General features: G+C 40.9%; 1 protein-coding gene across 6 annotated transcripts in view; it reads left to right on the top strand.

Annotated features, from left to right (window-relative positions):
- Positions 1-22,859, top strand: part of TRIQK (triple QxxK/R motif containing) — a 70,604-nt gene extending 47,745 nt beyond the window's left edge. For all 6 annotated transcript variants that reach the window (XM_024201832.3, XM_029914010.1, XM_029914007.1 and 3 more), the window contains 2 exons: positions 1,758-1,843; positions 22,347-22,859. In XM_024201832.3, coding sequence (XP_024057600.1) covers positions 1,758-1,843; positions 22,347-22,460 — 200 coding nt within the window. In that variant the 3' untranslated portion in view covers positions 22,461-22,859. The remainder of the gene's footprint in view (positions 1-1,757; positions 1,844-22,346) is intronic.
- The last annotated feature ends 277 nt before the right edge of the window (positions 22,860-23,136 follow it).

Here is a 23,136-nt window from a genome sequence, read left to right as displayed (position 1 = left end):
ACAGATTGGGATAGAAGAAGAGCTCTGGCTGTGAGAGAAGACATCGGAGATAAGTATGTACTGTTGCGTGGTGATAGACTTTATTTTGGGACCCTGAAGATTGTTTTTGTTATTAAACCATCCCCAAGCAGGTGGTGGTGGTATTCATGTGAAAGCCTGTGTGTAGTTCTTAAGTGGCCTGCAAGAGGGGGGCAAAAGGGGAAGCGTGTCTGAAAAGAAACCACTGGCCACAAGGGGGTGTGCAGTAAATGGCCACCTTGCTACAAGCAATAATAGACTTTCTCTTTGTAGTAGTAGATTTGATCCTAACAAATGAACTTTAATCAAAGAGGGTACATACCCCATATGAAATATTTACTCCAATGTCAGTCATCTTTGCAGTTTACCCTTTGGAGGGAATATCAGTAAGTGGGGGGATTTCAGTTGATGTCAGTAGTTTCTGGTTCCCTATGCTCTTTCAAAGCTGCATAGTTCTCATTATCTAATTCTGTTGCATCACTGGAAGAGCAGATATCTGGATGTAAGTCATTCTGTTGGTTGTTCTGCTTTGTTTACCATGGAAGGCAAGACAGAGAATTTGAGTCATGAGAGCTGAAACTGGAGCTAGCACTTTTCAATTATCTTTTTTTTTAAGCTGAAGATATTTTTAGTGTTTAAAAAATCCCAAATGGATAAATTTCTATAGTTTGTTCACAAGTAAGTTGGAACAGCTGCATCACTTTATTGAAAATTGGCTCAAAAATATTCCAAGCTGGGATAGTTCTGTGCCAAATTTCACCCTGGAGTGAATTTTTATGAGTTATAAATTCCTGCAATTTATAATGGAAATTCTGACAGCTTCTTAACCATTGCATAGCAAACAGTGCTATTATAATACTTTGAGGGTAGACACCCCTGCTGGTTGTGTTTCCTCTCTTCTCATGAGGTAACCTTCGGGTTGTTTCTCTGATTGCTTTAGAAAATGACTGTTCTTCTGCTCTGTTGTGCCCTCCTATCTTAGGAGATCAGCAGCTCCTGCAATGTAAAGCTCCAGTGGCCCTGTACTCCAATGGTGGAAAATATTTATGATGCATTGAATGGATGAATTTGTTGGAGTTTAGGATACAAATTTTCATTCCCTAATTCTCTTCCCCTTCCTTCCCCTAAGAGACTCTCTTACCTTCCCTCTGACAATACGTTCTAGTGCTATGCCTTTCCTTTTGGCATCAAATGCATCATAATTATTCACATCCTTTATGCATGACTTTTGCCCAGTACAGACGGTCTTCACAATATTTAATCCCTAAGGTGGGGCTGTTCAGGGGAGGAGAGCTTATACAAGGGGAGCATCCTCTGTATGCCACAAAGGGGATCTCTCCACTGGATATGAATAGATGCTGAATAGACTGGTGGAAGGGGGGGACTCCTGCAGAAGGATGATGTTTTCTAAATACATGCTGTCTGATGGCTACTGAACATTGCAGTTGCCATTTTAGTAAATAACATACCATTGGAGGCGTATCATAATTTGCATTTTGTAGCTCACTGGGCTATCAGGCTCTAGGTTGATTTGTTAACTACTGTTTTGGTTTTCTGGTTGTTGTTTGTTTGTTTTAAAGGCCATTGTTGACCCTGCTGTTGGTCCCGTTCTTGTGGCACAACTCTTTCTTTCTATCACTGAACTCTTAAAAAATTTAGATCTGCCACTGAAGCTAAAATTATTGTAGATGTATCTTATATTCAGTGGATCATTTACATTAACTCTTTTTCTACCTTAGGAAAACAAGATTACAAGAAAAGCAGGCCAGTGTTAAGAGCAACAAGATTAAAAGCAGAGGCCAAGAAAACTGCACTGGGCATAAAGGTAGATATCTATTTGATAGTTTACACCATGTTGAATTTCTTTTCCCCATAGATGTACTGTGTGAATATTGATTTTTGAGAGATGTTGTTTGACACTTCAAGACCTAAGTGGAATGCCAGAATCTAAAATATTTATGAGGGATTGTTTTGAACCTTCAAATAACTGGAATAACTGAAACTCTAATGGACTTTAAATGTTCCACATTCTTGATAAGAAGCATACTTTTATTTAACAGTGCCAGTGAAATATTATATGTTTAAAAACAGGATTTTTTAGACAGGTACTGTATAAACAAAAATGCTTTAATGGTTTTATATAGTTATGCAAAATAGCCATGAATTCTTGCCTTCTTCTAGTATGTTATATCCAGGAGTTGTTTAAAAACAAATATTGGTATAGTCTCATCATTAATAAGTATAATATATTATGTGGCTACATCCATCCACTTTGACTCCAACATGGAAAATGATTTCCTTCACTACCAACAAAACAGCAAGAAGGTTCCTGAACTTCAAACTGCTTGGAAACTTCCTGTTTTCAAGTGTGTGTGAAGTATAATTATGACTAAATGGTCAACAATAAATATTAACATGAAGGACAACTATTCTGTACTATTCGCCATGCTATTATGATGGAATTTGGCTAAGCATGTCGTTTATTTAAGTTGCATCCAATATTTATCCCCCAAATTTATTTTTGAATCAAAATAAAATAATATGAAATTAACTTGGCAGCCATGATGAGAAACATGCAGAATAAAAATGGCTTGAAAATCTAACTATTCTATTGAAAGAAACTCAGAAATGTTAAAAGGAGAACATATTCTTGTTTCTGGCAGATGAGAAATCAATTTTTTCAAGTTATAGTTTATAGCAAATGCCAAGGTATTACTACCAAACTGTAACAGCTGTTGAGCTGCCAGATGATGTATTTGGTTGTCATCCAGAATTTGCTATTATAATCATGAAACCGTACTTTCCTTTTGCTCCTGATTGCTGATCTCGATCAAGCACTGCCGTGCGATGCAGTATGTTTTCACAACATAATCTCCTCAGTTAGTGCTGTGTGTCAGTTTTTAATGAGAAAAAGTAGATTGCCCTTTTTGTTTAAAAGATAGATTACTAACCTTTGGAGTTCTGTGTTTTTTCCTTTCTTTCTTAGGGTATATCTATACATACAGCGCTGCAGCAGTGCAACTGTACTGATACAGCTGCGTCACTGCAGCACATCTGGTGAAGACACTCTACGCCTATGGGAAAGACCTCTCCCATTGGCATGAAAAAAAACCCCACCTCCGCGAGCGGTATAAGCTATGTCATCGGGAGAGTTTCTCCCATCGACGTAGTGCTGTGCACACAAACGCTTATGTCGGTGTAATTTATGTCGCTCAGGGGTGGAATATTCACACCCCTGAGCAACATAAGTTTTGCCAACATAGGCTGTAGTGTAGACATAGCCTTATTGCATTTTACTCTTATTTTTTAAATTCTGTGATGTGACCTTTTAAAAGTGATGTTCCACCTGGTCATTTTTATTGTACATTCAGCTCCCATTTAATTATTTTTTTTAAATCCCTCTCAGTTAGTGTTTTTGGAGATTTTGCTAAATATCTTTTTCAAGTGAGAATATTGTGTACCTGTGTTCTCAGAAACTATATCACTCACTTTTTTCTTTTATTGCATAATTCTTACTTGAAAAGTACACAAAACTGAGAAGAATAAAGATACAGAGAATCTTAAGTACAAATGTTAGTGACTGAGGAAAATAAGAGAGAATTTTATGTAGCAACATGTTTCTCCCTCTGCTAAAGTTAAGGTTGAGTGTTGCTGTTTAAGGGATGACTATTGTAAGTTCTCAAAATCTGCATGCTTAGTTAGATTGTCTTTAAATGTGCTGTGTCTTATGAGGGTGCTGGGGGTAGTGTTAGTGGTCTAAGTTTGTGGTCATTTGAGTAAGAGGCTCCCCCACCCAAAAAAATCACCTGGTTTATCTAACTATTTTTGCACCTGGGGTTCAAACTCTGGCTCTGGTTCTCCCCCAAACTGATCTCAGTCACTGAGGATTTATTTTAGCTAATGTATGGGACCCACTGCCCCTCTGGGGAAGCCACATTGAAAAAATTATTAAGAATAAAGTTTGTAACTACAGTTCAGTGCATGCCAAACTGATGTACTCAAGAGTGAAATGCACATCTGCAGCAAGGCTAGGGCTCTGTTGAAGCCAGAAGGTTGGTAGGCAGTCTGTTGTCACAGTAACTGGGTTACATGCTGTGGTGACTGAACCTGAGCTGCACCCAGGCAATGTGAATTTGAGCCCTACCATTAGCAGCTTTTAGAGAATGTGTTATGTGTGTGTCCTTGATCTCTAACTGCATTCTGCAGGAAAGTTTTGCCCTGAAACCAAAATTTCTAGTTTAAGAGTAATATTTGAATGAGATATGCTCTAAAATTCACATTCAGTCTCTGATTTTACTTTAAAAATATTATCAAGGAAATTGGTATTAAATAAAAAGAAGATGAAAGAATGTAAGTGGTTAGGGTAATGTATTCATGATTCATAATCTTCATCTGCTTCCATAGAATGGAACTAAGTGGGATCAAAAGGAAAGCAAGATGCTGAGTTGTTTGATCAAGGGTTCCTGATACACAGCCTCCCCGCCCCCCAACATCAACTGCTCGTAACATTTACAGCTTCTAATACTTTTTTTGGTGCAGAGCCAGAGGCTATAGGGGGGGTCAGAACAGTGAAGGCAAATGTGGGGGCGTGGGAGCAGTGCAGGGGATATGGAGACTGGAAGGATGCAGGATGGTGCTCTGGCCCTTTGCCAGCTTAGAGTTGTGCAGCACACCCTTAGACAATGACTCTTATTAGTGTAAAGGATCATCCAAATACTATGTTTTTTTTAAAACCCAGTTCAGTGACTAGAGTTTTGATGCTGCACTGGATTTCCAAAAATGTAGTTTTTCTGTGATCCCTCAGTGAATAAAGGCTCATCCTCAAAGGGACCTTTGCTCTCTGGCTGCTCAGAAGTGCTGACAGAGTAGAATCATGGGGGGAGGGTAAGTTGGGCAACAGTGCTAGACTTGAACAGGGAAGGGAGATGGAGGTTGCTCAGAGGCTTCCCTTCCCTCCACTGTCCCCTAATCAAGGTAAGAAACCCAGAACTCCCCTCCTTCTCCATGCTGCCTCCAGCAGTGGGGAAGGGGCTCAAAGCTCCCCCTTCACTGGTTGCTGCTGCTACTAGGGAAAGAGGGAGGTCAGAGCAGTGCAGGAGAGTAGGGCGATCAGAGCATGCAGTGAGGGATTTGCGGAGCATTTTAGCTCTCCCCCTGCAAATATCCCCTCCTGCCCCCACCACTATTTCTGTCCCTCTTTCAAAATATGGCCCCATAGTGCTGAGACTAGGAGGGGAACAAGAATGTTCAGTGAGGAGTGGAATGGGCATATTCAGTGCATGGCACAGTACACAGCATTGAGATCATAAGAACCTTAGAACAGCCATACTAGGTCTGACCAGTAATCCGTCTAGCCCAGTATCCTGTCTTCTGACAGTGGCCAGTGCCAGGTGCTTCAGAGGGAATGAACGGAACAGGTAATCATCAAGTAATCCATCCCCTGTAATAAACTCCTAGCTTCTGGCAGTCAGAGGCTAGGGACACCCAGAGCATGAGTTTGCATTCCTGACCATCTTGGCTAATAACCACTGATGGACCTATCCTCCATGAACTTACGTAATTCTTTTTTTGAACCCAGTTTTGGCCTTCACAATATCCCCTGGCAACGAGTTTCACAGGTTGACTGTGTTTTGTGAAGAAGTACTTCCTTTTGTTCATTTTAAACCTACTGCCTATTAATTTCATTGGTGACCCCTGGTTCTTGTGTTATACGAAGGAGTAAATAACACTTTCTTATTCACTTTCTCCACGCCATTCATGATTTTATAGACCTCTGTTGTACCCCCCACTTATCGTCTCCTTTCCTAGCTGCAAAGTCCTCGTCTTTTTAATCTCTCTCCATGTTCCATAACCTTAATCATTTTTGTTGCCCTTCTTTGTAGTAGATCATAGTTGGGAACTGAGAACAAGTATGCTCAGTGCATGGAACAGGCATACAATACAGAGACTGGGATGAGGAGAGGAATGTTTGGTTCATGGTACAATACACAGCACTGAGATCATAGTTGGGAGCTGAGAAGCGGCATGACCAGAGCATGCACCAAAGACAATCCTGAGACCAGGATGAGGAGCAGAGAACAGGATTGCTTAGTGCTTGGTACAGACCCAGAAATGCGATGGAGTGAGAACACCCACTGAGATGAACAGAGCAGCTCTTACCTCTCTGAGCCCTTTTCAGGCTGCATTCATCTTCATGGTGTGTTCTCATTCATTGGGGACATCTCATTGAGATGAATGGACCATTTCACACCTCTTTGAGGACTTGCCTACACTACCGCTTAAGTTGATGTAACTTATGTCACTCGGGGGGGTGAAAAAACCACCCCTCTAAGCGACGTAAATTACCTTAACTTAAAGCGGTGTCTACACCGCACTATGTTAGCTGGAGATGCTCTCCTGACGACATAGTTTCTGCCTCTCGTTTTGGTGGAGTAATTACGTCGACAGAAGAGTGCTCTCTCGTCTACATAGCACATCGTCACTGCTGTAGAACGGTAGTGAAGACGCCCTGAATGTCCTCCTCTGAGCTTGCTAACAGTCAGCTGTAGCTGCAGATACAGAGATGGGCAGGGGAGGGGGATTTGCAAATGCCGCCGGGGCAGTTATATGCTCTGGAATGGGTGTATGCTATGGGGGATGGTGGGATAAGGAGAGGGTGAGAAGCGACACACACCAGTCTCCTCTCATGTGCTTAAAGTTACTATAAACTACATGGAATAATAATTATAAATATTGTGAAAACGTCTGTTTTCTCTCCCTATCCTGTCAGCACCTCCACACTCAAAAAAATGTCATAGCACGAGCATTATCACCTTTTGACTGTAATGAAACACAGAGGAAGGCGAAAGACCCCACATACATGCCATATGGTATCTTTAATCTGTCCTCAGTTCCACCTGCATACCATGTTGATAACTATACCTTCTTAATGTAACACTATCTCCTACAAATAACATCTCTTTTTCTGTTCAAAAAATTAGGAAATACAATGAGAAAACACTTTGTTAATGCAGAGTTAAGGTTGCCCAGTAGTGCCTCGTGCCCTTCCAGAACATCAGATTCAGCTACACTCAAACCTCTGAAAAGCAGGAAGTGAAGAGTTAAGGAAAGCAAACTTAAGCCTTTGAAAACAGTTAAGGTACCTGCAATCCTTGCAATATGCCATCCCTGCAATGCAACCTTAGCTCTGCCTTCGTGGAGTGATGCCCCAGTATGCCCATAACACACATTCTAGAATCCCTTGCAAATGCTGCAGAACAGTTAGGGAACAGCACAATAAACACTGTAGGGCAAGGTATAATATCTTCTCTTTGCTAAAGCAAAACTCGGGCTTAGGTCAGACATAGCAAAGAAACGATGTCTACACAAACATGGAGCCAATTCCATACAAACCACCCAGACTTGCTAAATATCACAGCCCCTTCACCAAATTACTGTCATCATGTCACAGTGACAGCTCTTCTAACCTGTTCCACCTAATATCTGAACCTTTCAATACAGCTACATCTAGCACAGTGAATGAAATTGGAGTGCATGTAGATAAATCTGAGTCCCTGTCTATCCTGAGCTGCTTTGTATGTTCTCTGCATTTTTAAAGCACAGACGTTTTCCCTCTCAGCACCTTCTCTGTGTTCTTCATCTGTCTGATAGCATAGTTGCCATGTCAAATGCTCTGGCTTCATTCTGAACATGTCCCAGATGTCCATCTTCTTTTCTGGATAACTTTGGAGATACGAAGTAGTTGAACTCTGTCTACTTATTATGGCACCTTCCTTACTCAACTATTCCCACTAACTGTTGCCAGCTCCCATGGTCAGAGTTAAGGTTACCTTGCAGGGATGACATGTACTTTAACTGTGTATTTCTTGGTTTTCAGAGGCTTAAGTTTTCATTACCTCAGTGGATTGAGTAGCTGAGTTTGAGGTGCTGACAGGCCACAAGACACCACAACACAAATTTAACTCTGCATTAACAAAGTTTTTGTTGGTGAACTGTAATAAGCAACAGGGTTCATATGTGCTAAGGGTATGGCTTTATTTTCTTTAAAGAATACAGACCTGGATAGTGTACCATTAAAATCAGTGGGACTTGCGATTAACTTCAGTAAGGGTCAGATCAAGCCCGTAATATGTGTTTGAAAAGTAGCTGACATACAAAATTCTGAGGTAATTGCAATGGTAGCAAATAGTCTGGAGACAACATAATAAATAATCCTGGCAGTATCCAGTCTTGTTGCCAAATCTGTGAAAAAAACATACTTAGGTGTATTTTCCAAGGATTTTATTTACTCATAGTGACTTCAACATGTGGTGCAGTAATCCTCCCTTCTAAAAATCTATTGACACTTGCAAATTGCTAACTTGTAGATAACAGAAGTATTATAAGGGCAAATCCATCCCAGGCATAACTGCAGTTGTTGTAATTATTATTTAATTAATGTATTAAGATGTACTGCAGTAGTGCCTAGAGGCCCCTATCAAGCAACAGGACCTCATTACACTATACTCTGTACAGACATATAATAGATAGTACCCGCCCCAAAGAGCTTGCAGTCTAAACATGTAAGGTGAGACAATAAGTGGATATAAACAAAGAAAGAAGGTAGAATGTGAGGAGAAGGGAGAGAAGAGGACAAATTAACAGTGAAACAATCGTCTCCTCATAACCAGGGAAGTGAGTGGAGTTCCAGCAGGGCTGCATTTCACCCAAAGAGTTTACAAAGTTTGTTTGAAAAAAATATAGAAAACCCCCCCTGAAAATTACATGAAACCTTTTTGAATCAACTGCCCTGAAGGTGCTGTACATTTCAGAGCTAGCTTACTAATTAGCTTGTCTTGTCAAACTCTGATTGTTTTTCATTTTAATGCAGGATTTAAAGTAACAAAGTTTCTTTCAGTCATTCCCATTTAGTACTTTTTAATTTCCTCAATGAGCAATTTTATCCATGTTGATAATGTCAGAGTGGCAACTAAGGACTTATAAGTATCAAAATTTAGTTGAACCAGGGTGACCGTACTTGTTTTGAGTGTGCAGTATTTTGTCCTTTCAAAAAATATTATCAAATATTGTAATATAGTCATTGTTCTGGCTCAGTTTGGGTGTGTGGCACATCCTCAGGCAGCCCCTAAAGGATATGGCACCTCCCAGATGGGAAGGACCCCTGTCTGAGGACATAACTCTGAGACTACATCTATATTATGAGCTAGGGGTGTGATTCCCCTGCTCATGTGCACATACTTGCACTAGCTCTCATTGAATTAGCACAAGTATAAATAGCAGAGTAGCTGCAGCAGCAGAACCACAGCTGAGCCTTGCTGAGTACAAACCCGCCTGAAACTGGTGAACATAAGAGTGGCCATACTGGGTGAGAACAATGGTCTAGCTAGCCAAGTATCATGTCTTCCGACAGCAGCCAGTACCAGATGAAGACAATTATAGAATTATAGGACTGGAAGGGACCTTGAGAGGTCATCTAGTCCAGTCTCCTGCACTCATGGCAGGATTAAGTATTATCTAGACCATCCCTGGCAGGTGTTTGTCTAAACTGCTCTTAAAAATCTCCAGTGATGGAGATTCCACAACCTCCCTAGGCAATTTTTCCAGTGCTTAACCACCCTCACAGTTAGGAATTTTTTCCTAATGTCCAACCTAAACCTCCCTTGCTGCAATTTAAGCCCATTGCTTCTTGTCCTATCCTCAGAGGTTAAGAAGAACAATTTTTCCCCCTCCTCCTTGTAACAACCTTTTATGTATTTGAAAACTGTTATCATGTCCCCTCTCAGTCTTCTCTTCTCCAGATTAAACAAACCCAATTTTTTCAACCTTCCCTCGTAGGTGATGTTTTCTAGACCTTTAATCATTTTTGTTGCTCTTCTCTGGACTTTCTCCAATTTGTCCACATCTTTCCTGAAATGTGGTGCCCAGAACTGGACACAATACTCCAGTTGAGGACTAATCAGCATGGAGTAGAGTGGAAGAAATACTTCTTATGTCTTGCTTGCAACACTCCTGCTAATACATCCCAGAATTATGTTCACTTTTTTTGCAACAGTGTTACACTGTTGACTCATATTTAGCTTGTGGTCCACTATGACCACCAGATGTCCTTTCCACAGTACTCTTTCCTAGGCAGTCATTTCCCATTTTGTATGTGTGCAACTAGTTCTTCCTTCCTAAGTGGAGTACTTTGCATTTATCCTTATTGAATTTCATCCTATTTACTTCAGACCATTTCTCCAGTTTGTCCAGATGACTTTGAATTATAATCCTATCCTCCAAAGCACTTGCAATCCCTCCCCTCTTGGTATCATCTGCAAACTTTATAAGTATACTCTCTATGCCATTATCTAAATCATTGATGAAGATATTGAGCAGAATCAGACCCAGAACTGATCCCTGTGGGACCATACTCGTTATGCCCTTCCAGCATGACTGTGAACCACTGATAGCTACTCTCTGGGAACGGTTTTCCAACCAGTTATGCACCCACTTTATAGTAGCTTCATCTAAGTTGCACTTCCCTAGTTTGTTTATGAGAAGGTCATGTGAGAGAGTATCAAAAGCTTTACTAAAGTCAAGATATACCATGTCAACCGCTTCCCCCCATCCACAAGGCTTGTTACCCTGTCAAAGAAAGCTATCGGGTTGGTTTGACACAATTTGTTCTTGACAAATCCATGCTGACTGTTACTTATCACCTTATTATCTTCTAGATGTTTGCAAATCGATTGCTTAATTATTTGCTCCATTATCTTTCTGGGTACAGAAGTTAAGCTGACTGATCTGTAATTCCCCAGGTTGTCCTTATTTCCCTTTTTATAGATGGGCCCTGTAGTTGCCCTTCTCCAGTCTTCTGGAATCTCTCCCATCTTTTATGACACTAATGGCTCAGATATCTCCTCAGTCAGCTCCTTGACTATTATAGGATGCATTTCATAAGGCTCTGGTGACTTGAAGATATCTAACTTCTCTAAGTAATTTTTAACATGTTCTTTCCCTATTTTAGCCTCTGATCCTATCTCATATTCACTGGCATTCAGTATGTTAGGCATCCAATCACCACCAACCTTCTTGGTGAAAACCAAAACAAAGAAGCCATTAACCACCTCTGCCATTTCCACATTTTCTGTTATTGTTTCCCTCCCCTCATTGAGTAACAGGCCTACCCTCTCCTTGGTCTTCCTCTTGCTTCTAGAGGAAGAATTTATAGAATGTTTTCTTATTACCCATTATGTCTAGCTAGTTTGATCCCGTTTTGTGCCTTGGCCTTTCTGATTTTGTCCTTACATACTTGTGTTATTTGTTTGTATTAATCCTTTGTAATTTGACCTAGTTTCCACTTTTTGTAGGACTCTTTTTTTAATTTTTTAGATCATTGAAAATCTCCTGGTTAAATCAGGGTGTTCTCTTGCCATACTTTCTGTCTTTCCTACGCAGTGGGATAGTTTGCTCTTGTGCCATTAATAATGTCTCTTTGAAAATCTGCCAACTGTCTTCAATAGTTTTTCCCCTTAGACTTGCTTCCCATGGGATCTTACCCAAAAACTCCCTGAGTTTGCTAAAGTCTGCCTTCTTGAAATCCATTGTCTTTATTTTGCTGTTCTCCCTCTTATCATTCCTTAGAATCATGAACTCTATCATTTCATGATCACTTTCACCCAAGCAGCCTTCCACTTTCAAATTCTCAACCAGTTCCTCCCTATTTGTCAAAATCAAATCTAGAACAGCCTCTCTCCGAGTAGCTTTCTTCAACTGAAATAAAAAAATTGTCTCCAATGCGTTCCAAGAACTTGTTGGATAACGTGTGCTTTGCTGTGTTATTTTCCCAACAGATGTCTGGGTAGTTGAAGTCCCCCATCACCACCAAGTCCTGTGCTTTGGATGATTTTGTTAGTTTAAAAAAAAGCTGCATCAACCTCTTCTTCCTGGTTGGGTCATCTGTAGTAGAGCCCTCTCATGATATCACCCATGTTTTTTATCCCTTTTATACCTTAGCCAGAGATTTCAACAAGTCTGTCTCCTATTTCCATCTCAACCTCAGTTCAAGTGTATAATTTCTAATATATAAGGCAACACCTCCTCCCTTTTTCCCCTTCCTGTCCTTCCTGAGCAAGTTGTACCCTTCTGTACCAATATTCTAGTCATGAGTATTATCCCACCAAGTCAGATCTGTGATGCCAACTATGTCATAGTTGTGTTTATTTACTAGCATTTCATAGAATCGTAAAAGATTAGGGTAGGAAGAGACCTCAGGAGGTCATCTAGTTCAACCCCCTGCTCAAAGCAGGGCCAACCCCAACTAAATCATCCCAGCCAGGGCTTTGTCCAGCCGGGCCTTAAAAACCTCTGAGGATGGAGATTCCACCACCTCCCTAGGTAACCCATTCCAGTGCTTCACCACCCTCCTAGTGAAATAGTTTTTCCTAATATCCAACCTAGACCTCCCCCACTGCAACTTGAGACCATTGCTCCTTGTTCTGTCATCTGCCACCACTGAGAACAGCCTACCTCCATCCTCTTTGGACCCTCCTGCCTTCAGGTAGTTGAAGGCTACTATCAAATCCCCCCTCACTCTTCTCTTCTACAGACTAAATAAGCCCAGTTCCCTCAGCCTCTCCTCATAAGTCATGTGCCCCAGCCCCCTAATCATTTTCGTTGCCCTCCACTGGACTCTCTCCAATTTGTCCACATCATTTCTGTAGTGGGGGGGCCCAAAACTGGACGCAATACTCCAGATGTGGCTTCACCAGTGCCAAATAGAGGGGAATAATCACTTCCCTCTATCTGCTGGCAGTGCTCCTACTAATGCAGCCCAATATGCCGTTAGCCTTCTTGGCAACAAGGGCACACTGTTGACTCATATCCAGCTTCTCGTTCACTGCAATCCCTAGGTCCTTTTCTGCCATACTGCCTCTTAGCCAGTCAGTCCCCAGCCTGAAGAAGTGCATGGGATTCTTCCGTCCTAAGTGCAGGAATCTGCACTTGTCCTTGTTGAACCTCATCAGATTTCTTTTGGCCCAATCCTCCAATTTGTCTAGGTCACTGTATTTCTACCCTCCAGGGGATCTACGTCTCCCTCCAGTTTAGTGTCATCTGCGAACTTGGTGAGGGTGCAATCCATCCTATTATCCAGATCATTAATGAAGATGTTGAACAAAACCGGCCCCAGGACTGCCCCCTGTAGCACTCCGCTTGATATCGGCTGCCAACTAGATATCAAGCCGTTGATCACTACCTGTTGATCCCGATGATCTAGCCAGCTTTCTATCCACCTTATAGCCTATTCATCCAATCCATACTTTTTTAACTTGCTGGCAAGAATACTGTGGGAGACCGTATCAAAAGTTTTGCTAAAGTCAAAGTGTATCCCGTCCACCGCTTTCCCCATATCCACAGAACCAGTTATCTCATTATAGAAGGCAATCAGGTTCGTCAAGCATGACTTGCCCTTGGTGAATCCATGTTGACTGTTCCTGATCACCTTCCTCTCCTCCAAGTGCTTCAAAATGGATTCCTTGAGGACCTGCTCCATGATTTTTCCAGGGACTGAGGTGAGGCTGACTGGCCTGTAGTTCCCCGGATCCTCCTCCTTCCCTTTTTTAAAGATGAGCACTACATTAGCCTTTTTCCAGTCATCCGGGACCTCCCCCGATCGCCATGAGTTTTCAAAGATAATGGCCAATGGCTCTGCAATCACATCAGCCAACTCCCTCAGCACCCTTGGATGCATTAGATCCGGCCCCATGGACTTGTGCATGTCCAGCTTTTCTAAATAGTCCTTAACCTTGTTCTTTCACCACTGAGGGCTGCTCATCTCCTCCCCATACTGTGCTGCCCAGTGCAGCAGTCTGGGAGCTGACCTTGTCTGGGAAGCATTGAGTACTTCAGCACTGAGTATTTCAGCATTGAGTACTTCAGCTTTTTCCACATCATCTGTCACTAGGTTGCCTCCCACATTCAGTAAGGGTCCAACACTTTCCCTGACCTTCTTCTTGTTGCTAACATACCTGTAGAAACCCTTCTTGTTGCTCTTCACATCCCTTGCTAGCTGCAACTACAATTGTGCTTTGGCCTTCCTGATTACACCCCTGCATGCTCGAGCAATATTTTTATACTCCTCCCTAGTCATCTGTCCAAATTTCCACTTCTTGTAAGCTTCCTTTTTGTGTTTAAGCTCACTGAAGATTTCTCTGTTAAGCCAAGCTAGTCGCCTGCCATATTTGCTATTCTTTCTGCACATCAGGATGGTTTGTTCCTGCAACCTCAATAAGGCTTCTTTAAAATACAGCCAGCTCTCCTCGTCTCCTGGATTTCAAGTTCTTCCTGCTTATTCCCCATACTTCTCGGATTGATATACAGACATCTAAGATACTGATTTGATTCCCCCCCCCCCGTTCTGTCTTGTCTCTCCCTTATCCCTACTATAGCAGAGCCCATGCTCCCTCCAAATTCCGACCTTTCTCCCCTGGTCTCCATGTTTTTGACTTACCTGTGGGCTTTGATCACCTGCCCCCTTCAAACCTAGTTTAAAGCCCTCCTCACTATGTTAGCCAGTCTGTATCCAAATATGCTCTTCCCCTTTCTCTATAAGTGGATCCCCTCTCTGTTTAACAGTTCTTCTTCCTGGAACAGCATTCCGTGGTCAAGGAAGCCGAAGCCCTCCTGGCGACACCATTCTTGCAGCCAGGCATTCACCTCCAGGATGCATCTGTGTCTGCGTGGGCCCTACCCTTGACCAGAAGGATTGAAGAGAACACCACCTGCGCTCCCAACTCCTTCTGATCTGCAGATGGTCATACTTTGCAGTTTCATTACTGCCCACATGGATGACTAGCATGGGGTAGTAGTCAGAGGGCCGGATGATCCTCGACAGTCCCTCCATAACGTCTTAGATATGCACCCCTGGCAGGCAGCATACCTCCCAGGATGCTGTGTCAGGGCGACAGATGGGTGCTTGTGTCCCCCTCAGAAGAGAGTCACCAACCACCACTACCCTACGTTTCCTCCTCGGAGTGGTGGCTGCAGTCCTCCCAGCCTTGGGGGTGCATGGCTTCTCCTCCACCTTCGGGGGTGATTCCTCATTTCTTGTTGCCAGGACAGCATAACGGTTCTCCATCACCATGGTGGGTGGATTGAGAATAGGAGTGGAGCACTGCCTGCTGCCTGAAGTAACCAGCAGCCAGTGTCCTCCCTGTGACAGAACCATATCCTCCTCCCCTGGTGGTGTGACAGCAGTCCTCTGTAGCTGGATAGCTTCCTCAGCCTTGGATGTCTCCATATGAATACTCTAAAGGAATTCCTCGTGGGCACGGATGCTCCTCAGCCTAGCCACCTCCTCCTGTAGCTCTCCCACCTGCTTCCTGAGAGAGTCCACCAGCAGGCATCTTTCACACTGGATGGTCCCCCCCCCCCCAGCCTGGCTTTCTGTGAGTGGGAAATGCAGGCCACAGTCTCTGCAAATCCACACCAGGATCTGGGTAGACGTATCCATGGTTAGGTTGTCAGTCTGGATACAGGCGCAGGTGGAGGAGACAGGAGCAGTGTTGGCACTGACGATGCGGCCCTTTCTAACCACAGTGATTATATTATGTCTCCCTCCCTCAAACCCCCTCTCAAAGTCCCCTGTTTGTGGTCCCCTGTTCGCTAGCTCCCCTTGGTCGCTTAGCCTCTGGCTTTCAAGGCCTTCTCTCCTAGGCAAGTATCTCACAGGCAAGTATCAGCCAGGCTCTACTGGCCAGGACAGGGAGTAGCTTTGGAACAATGGTGCCAAACCTACGCTGACTGTGCTGCCAGGAAATTGGTAGAACCCACCACCTGAGCTCCCCTTATGACAAAAGGGATTCCTTTGTGAAGGAATGCTGTTAATATATTGGGCCAGCAGTTTGGCATGAAGATTGTGTTTTCATAGTACGTTCCTGAGTCAGTGTTCTGTGTGTGGGGCAAAGGATGTTGCTCCTCCCAGATGAGAAGAACCTCTGTCTCCTGAGGTAACCCAGAGGAGTTGAACAGTGAGTGTTTCCTGCATCAAGGAGAGAGAGAAGCTGTACCAACAGCAGGAGAAATGCCTCTGTACCTTCTTCCAGTAATAAAAAGATGTTGTGTTGTTAAACTGAGTTCTTCCATGTGTCACTAATCCAGTATCGCCGCATGGCTGTGCTAAGCCACCAGTAAGGGGACTGCAAGGTCATGGAAAAAAATAATAACATGCCTGAGATTTCCTTTAAATGACCCTCTGTAGTATGTGCAAGTTTTCTATAGTCAACCCTAGCCTTTGATGCCCAAAATAGAAACGAAAAAATAAATATGGGTAATGTTTTGCGCTGCCTGTGCCTCAGTATAGTCACTAATAAATATAACAAACACACTGGAGAGGATAGGAATAGGGGCCTGATTCTCCACTATCTAATCCCTTGTGCAGCCATTTACATCTGTGCAAAGGAAGTAAAAAATGCTACCAAATTAGAATGGTAGCATTTTATACCCACTTTGCTCAGATGTACATGACGGCACAAGGGACAAGTCAGTAGAGAATATGGCTGATTAAATAAAGGGGACATTGATGGAACCAAGGAAAAAGTAATTTCTGAATATGGGAAATGTACTATCCATCCATTCTTCCACATAGCTACCTCATTATTTACCTATACAGCTAGCTCCCTACCAAGAATCTGTCTCATCTGGAGCTAGTTGGATACAAATAGATGACGACAATCTTGATGCAGTTTACCAAAGAGTGTCCTCTGATTTCATGCTGTTCATAATCTTCTGAGTTAATCCAGTTTGCCAAGATATGTTAGGGATATCTTGTCACCAACAGGTTTTCATGTTTTGTCCCCAAAAAAGAAATACCCAGTGTCACTGTCACTTCCTTATTTTCTCCCCTTTTCAAACATGCTTGAGTTTAAACTAACTAGAAGTAGCTTAGAATTGGAGGGACACACACCTGTTATGTTCAGTCACATTGAGTTTCAAAGTGATATCAGTTCAGAGATTTATACTTATGGACTGGGAGGATTTAAAATAAATACATCTGAATGCTTTTTTCCTGTGAATACTGTAGTTCTCTATGTACAGTATGGGAGTTTGTCTCGTGTCCAAAATTGGTATTTTTCTTCCTCGGTTAGGCCCCAACTCTGCAAACTGCTCAGTATGCGTAGGCCTCAGAGCATTCTCAGAGCCCTACTGACTTCAGTGGAGCTTTGTGCTGGCGTAGGGGTCTATCCATGTAGAGTAGTTTGCAGGATCAGAGACTTAGGCTGGTGTAAATCATTGTAGTCAGTTGTAGTGAGTTACAATGATGTAAAATTGGCATAAATGAGAGGAGAGTCAGATTTATTATATACAATAACTAAGTATGTTTCCTTTATGGAAAAGTCCTACAGAACTTAATAGAGATGAAATCAGTAGGTTTCTACAGAAACAATTCTCAAAACTCTATAGAGATTTATAGAAGATGATATTCCTTCTAAAGACTTGTTTAACCATACTTCAGAATTCTATAGCAGGGATATTAGTCTCTTAAATTCTGTACTATGGTGAGAAAAAACTGCTGATCATTTTCAGTTAATATCTGTAGCTCTTTTTCCATAAGAATTAATTATTCAGAGTGAAATCCTCTGAGTAAAATAACTTTTACAGAAGAGCGATCCAAAAGTTACCAGTAGTAGGGAGCTAGATTTGTTTTAAGCCGTTGCCTTTATATATGGCTCACAAATTGTAAAGGCTGATATGATATATATAAAAATTAAAATGACAACATTTACTTGTGTTGCAAAGAAAATATAGCAGTTTTGTAGTGTTTTTGGTATGATTTTCATTGCAGGGTTTCTATTTGAAAGTTTATAAAATTAGACACGGTTCTAAAACATATTTAGGCTTGGAAGGATTCAATTTTTATTGGTAAATGTCAATTTCACCATGTGCACACAAACCAACAAAAATATTACCTTTGATGATAATCATAATTTACACATAGGCAAAGAAAGAAAAATGCTGCTTGAGAACTTAGAGATTGATTTAAGGATATTTACTTTGTATATTTTGATGTGTGATGTTGATAATTTTGTGTTTTAATGGTTATAAAGCTTTAACTTTTTGAATCTCATTAAATAATTATTGGCTGATCCGCAGTTATCTGACACCCCCATTAATTGCCACAACTGAGAAAATTTAAATTGATAAAAATAGGAAAAAATGTTTAAACCCATAATTTTTGCACAACTGTGAAAATTTAAATAAATAAAAATTGGAAAAATGCTAAAAAACCATCAATTTTATCTGTTAAAATTATTTTTAAAAATCGAATCCCTGCAACCGTAGACATACTAGACTGCATGCCTAATTGTGAACACTGTATCATTCATTCTGTTAGATCAGTTTGTTACCTGACAAAATTTGTTACTCAAATATTTGCAACCACAGCATGAGTTTTTTTTTGTTCCACTGCGTTTCTCAATAACTCAAAGTTGAGGTTCTTGTATAATTCTTAAGCCTAGAATTTTAATACATTAGTTTCACTTCTTTAAGTCTGTTCAGTACTAAGATCTCTTAATGCTTAACAAACATTAGGTCTCCCACCTCCTTCCTAATACTCCTGTGATTGAGGAAAGTAGCAGTATTATCCCCAATTTATAGATGGCAAAACTAAGGTGTAGAGAAACATAAATTCCTAAAGTCATACAAATCATTAGATAATTTGGGAATAGAATTGAGATCTTCTAACTCCCAGTTTCTTCTTATAATCACTAGGAAATGCTTCTTCATTATAAAACATTGCCAACAAGTTTTTTACGTACAGCACACAATTTTCTAAGGGCGATTGTGGAGAGAGGAGGTGGAGAAGAAGAAAGGTTCGCTTGTGATAAAGTGGAAAGCCTAACATCCAAATGAGAGGGAAAAAATTAATACTGCTCTCTGTGTCAGTGTAAATGGTGGCTGCATTGTATGGTATTGTTGTCCACTCTTCTGAGCAGATGGAATTTGCAGTTGTGTGTCACTTGTTCATTACATCCTCTTAAAATTAGTAGCTGTGTGGCCAGATGGGTCTGGGAGCACAGCTGTGGATACAAGAAAATAAATGAAACCTGTCTGATGCTGCCATGCCCTTTTGAGAGACTGAAAGTGTTGCAACTGCAACAAAGCAAAAATCACGTTCATTTAATATGTTAGAAAATTAGATGTAATTCTTTTTTTAATCAAATCATATAAAATGAGATAAGGTTCAAATTATTGTATAATTCTAATAGGAAGTTCTAGTTACAGCCTATAACAAATGCCCTAAGCAAATTTATACAAACAATTTAAACATTTGTTTAGAAGAATAAAAATCACTTATAAATTAGAGCAACAAGGTAAGTGAGGTAATGTCTTTTATTGGACCAACTTCTGTTGGTGAAGAAGAGCTCTGTGTAAGTTCAAAAGCTTGTCTCTTTCACCAACAGAAGTTGGTCCTATAAAAGATATTACCTCACCCACCTTGTCCCTTTAATATCCTGAGACCAATACCGCTACAACAATACTGCAAATAACTTAAAAATTAAATCGCCATCCCTGTAGAACATAAACCAAAGGGTTCTCATAGAACAAAGATTCATACAGAGCATAAGCCAAATAAGCAGTAATATTTCAAAGTTTATTAGGTGACATTTGTTTGAATTATTGATCCAACATTCTGATCAAATATAAAATGCATTCATGTAAATGCAAATGAAGTGCAAATGCAAATGGAGAAGAATGCCAGATCATGGGCCTGATTTTAAAACGTGGAGCTAGTAAAAATTTTAACTCCTTCAGGTTTGGGGACACAATGAGGTATGGCTATTCTACACTTAAAATGCTACAGCAGTGCAGTGTAGACACTACACTCGTGGGAGGTAATCCATCTTCCTGAGAGGTATTAGCTATGTCGACAGAAGAAGTAGTGTCTACTGGAGGATTCTCTGCGACTTGAAGTCTTTAAATCACGATCTGGAGACTTCAACAGCTGAGTTAAGGGAAAATGGGTGGGTCAGCTTTTGTGGCCTGCATCATGCGGGAGGTCAGACTAGATGACCATAATGGTCCCTTCTGACCTTAAAGTCTATGAGTCTACTCGGGGACTTAAGTCAGATGAACTACACTGCTCAGAGAGTGTGTTTTTTCTGAGTGACATAGTTATACTAACCTAATTTTCTAGTAGACCATGCCCTAATCAGAAGGCTGAGGTCAGTACCCAGGTCTGATAGCTCCTACTATAGTTTCCTTCCCACTGTGGCCCTATCTATGGATCTTTCTTGCTGACAATGTCTATCTGACCCCCTCTCTGGCTGTTTTCAAACCCTGCTGTCAGTCTTTCCTTTTCATATTAGTTACTACACACCTACTTAGCTCCTCTTTTCTCCTCCTATCTGTTTATGTATCTGGATGGGTGGTTTGATGCAAATGATTTATAGATGGACCATTGGACCACATTTTTGATTTATTTTTGGTGGGAGTGGTGAGTATTTGTTTTAACAGAGTTCAGCTGTTTTTATTGAGGGCCCCCTGTACATGATTTAAAAATAAATCACGACAATAGGCAATGAGGTAACATGTAATCACCCTGGTCACCAGTGGAAGTGACAATTTCCATTTATTGTGGCCGTATAACAGTGCAGTATTCAAAGTCATACTCCATATTTCACTGCCTATGAAAATGGTAGTAAACACTGCATAACATAGAAGAGTATGTTGCCCTCTCCAGTGAACTGAAAATATTGTTTTTTCATAGAACATTGTCTTTGGAAGTCAAGCATTTTGTGTTGTATAGAAGTATTGTTATAAGGAGGATAGTCATACTGCAGTTTAATACATTTGGGAGCCTAAGTTAAGTAGCCCTAAGAAAAAGAGGATATGATAACAGACAGCCCTGTGGCATTTACTACAAAAGCATTTCTCGAATTCTGAAGCCTACTATAAATCAAGTTCATTGTAGAGGATTCATTTATTATAATTAAGGCAGCTACAGAAGGATTTTTCTTTGGAGAGAGGGAGTTAAATGCAAATACAAACTCTGGTGCATTATTGAAGTGAAGATCATGGAACGGTTTTGTCCTGCACTGAGGGATTTTGCAGATTGGTACCATGGCAGATTGTTTTCTGCTAGGTTGGGAGGTAGGCGTAGCATTTTTCATTGATATTAACTGTGGTGTGATGCTGTGGACAAAAGAGCTAACGAGGTCCCGGGATGCATAGACAGGAATCTCAACTAGGACCAGAGAGGTTATTTTACCTCTGTATTTGGCACTGGTGCGACCCCTACTGGAATACTGTGTCCAGTTTAGATGCACACAATTCAAGAAGGATGTTGATAAATTGGAGAAGATTCAGAGAAGAGCCACGAGAACGATTAAAGGATTAGAAAACATACTTCTAGTGATAGACTTAAGGAGCTCAATCTGTTTAGCTTACGGAGGAGAAGGTTAAGGGATGACTTGATTACGGTCTGTTGATATCTACATGGGGAATAAATATTTAATAATGGGCTCTTCAGTCTATCAGAGAAAGGTATAACACAATCTAATGGCTGGAAACTGAAGCTAGAGAAATTCAGACTGGCAATATTAAGTGTAACTTTTTTTTAACATTGAGGGTAACTAACCTTTGGGACAACTTACCCAGGGTCATGGGTCACTGACAATTTTTAAAATTGGATGTTTTTCTAAAAGATATGTTCTGCGAATTATTTTGAGGAAGTTCTGTGGTGTGTAGGGTGACCAGACGTCCCGATATTTTGGTGTCTGTCCCGATATCCGCCGGCACTGTGGGTTTTTTGCTCATCCGTCAGGACTCGGCCTTTTTTTTTTTTTTTTTTTCTGCCGGCCCATGTGTCCCAATATTTTCTTCCCCTCATCTGGTCACCCTAGTGGTGTGTGTTATACAGGATGTTTGATTAGATAACCACAATGGTGCCTTCTGGCCTAGGAATCTACATCTCTATGAAAAAAGTGATCATATTTCTAGAAAATGCAAAAATAGCCAAACACAATCCAAATTCATTGCTCAAATTTGCATTGAAACCTACAAATTCTTTTATGAACGTTGTCTGTGTTGATTGCCAAAAAGGATATGTCTGGCCCACCAAAAATGGATCATCTCATCAAGTACAATTTTTCCATAACATGCTGAAATGGTGACAGAAAGAAGTGTTAATTAAAAAGCCACTTGGTTGTGTGAACTATATAGTCTGATGAAAACTTAACTTCTGCAGGCTTGATACAGATGGAAGGTAACATTTGTTCCTGATTTATCTGAAATGATGATACCGTATGTAACATTTTATCGTTTTGAAAAATTTTCTCTCGTTTGTACAGGAAGTTGCCCTTGTCCTTGCAGCTATACTGGTATTTCTGTTGGCTTTCTACGCTTTCTTTTATCTTAATCTATCAAATGAAGTTGACCTTGATCTGGATCCAAATGAAAACTAGCAGATGCAATGTATCTATCCTATCATCAGATTCTCTTCAGGAAAAGCAACTACCTTGAACAACACTGCTTGGGAACACACAGTTCTAATGCATAATAATACTATGCAATATCTCAATCGCTCTTAAAATTCATATCTGCAGAACAGGCAAAGAAGACTCATGCAACGCAAGCTGCTTAAGTTAAAACAAAAGCTGTACTATTATGAATTAAATGAATTGTTTACATTATTTGTTTCTCAGGCTGAGAACTCTGATGCCAAAAGACAGTTTTTTGCATATTGGTGTTGGTATTGAAAAGGGTAGATACTGACTTCTGGGTAGTCTGTCCTAACTTAAATCCATGAATCCAAACTTCCCAATAGTGAAATTAGGTTTCCTTTTTTTAAAATACAAAAGAAAAAACAAATAAAGAGCTAACGAGGTCCCGGGATGCATAGACAGGAATCTCAACTAGGACCAGAGAGGTTATTTTACCTCTGTATTTGGCACTGGTGCGACCCCTACTGGAATACTGTGTCCAGTTTAGATGCACACAATTCAAGAAGGATGTTGATAAATTGGAGATAAACGTTGCTTTACTGATTTGTATTTCCAAATAAACGTTGCTTTACTGATTTGTATTTCCAGGACATCTGCACCACCCTCAGTCTTGCACTCTCTCACTCTTCACAAATGG

Source organism: Terrapene carolina, unplaced genomic scaffold (genome assembly GCF_002925995.2).
Source record: "Terrapene carolina triunguis isolate 2854851 unplaced genomic scaffold, T_m_triunguis-2.0 Scaffold58, whole genome shotgun sequence".
Lineage (NCBI taxonomy): Eukaryota > Metazoa > Chordata > Testudines > Emydidae > Terrapene > Terrapene triunguis.
Note: the sequence above shows the minus strand (reverse complement) of the source record. Positions and strands in the feature narration are given on the sequence as shown.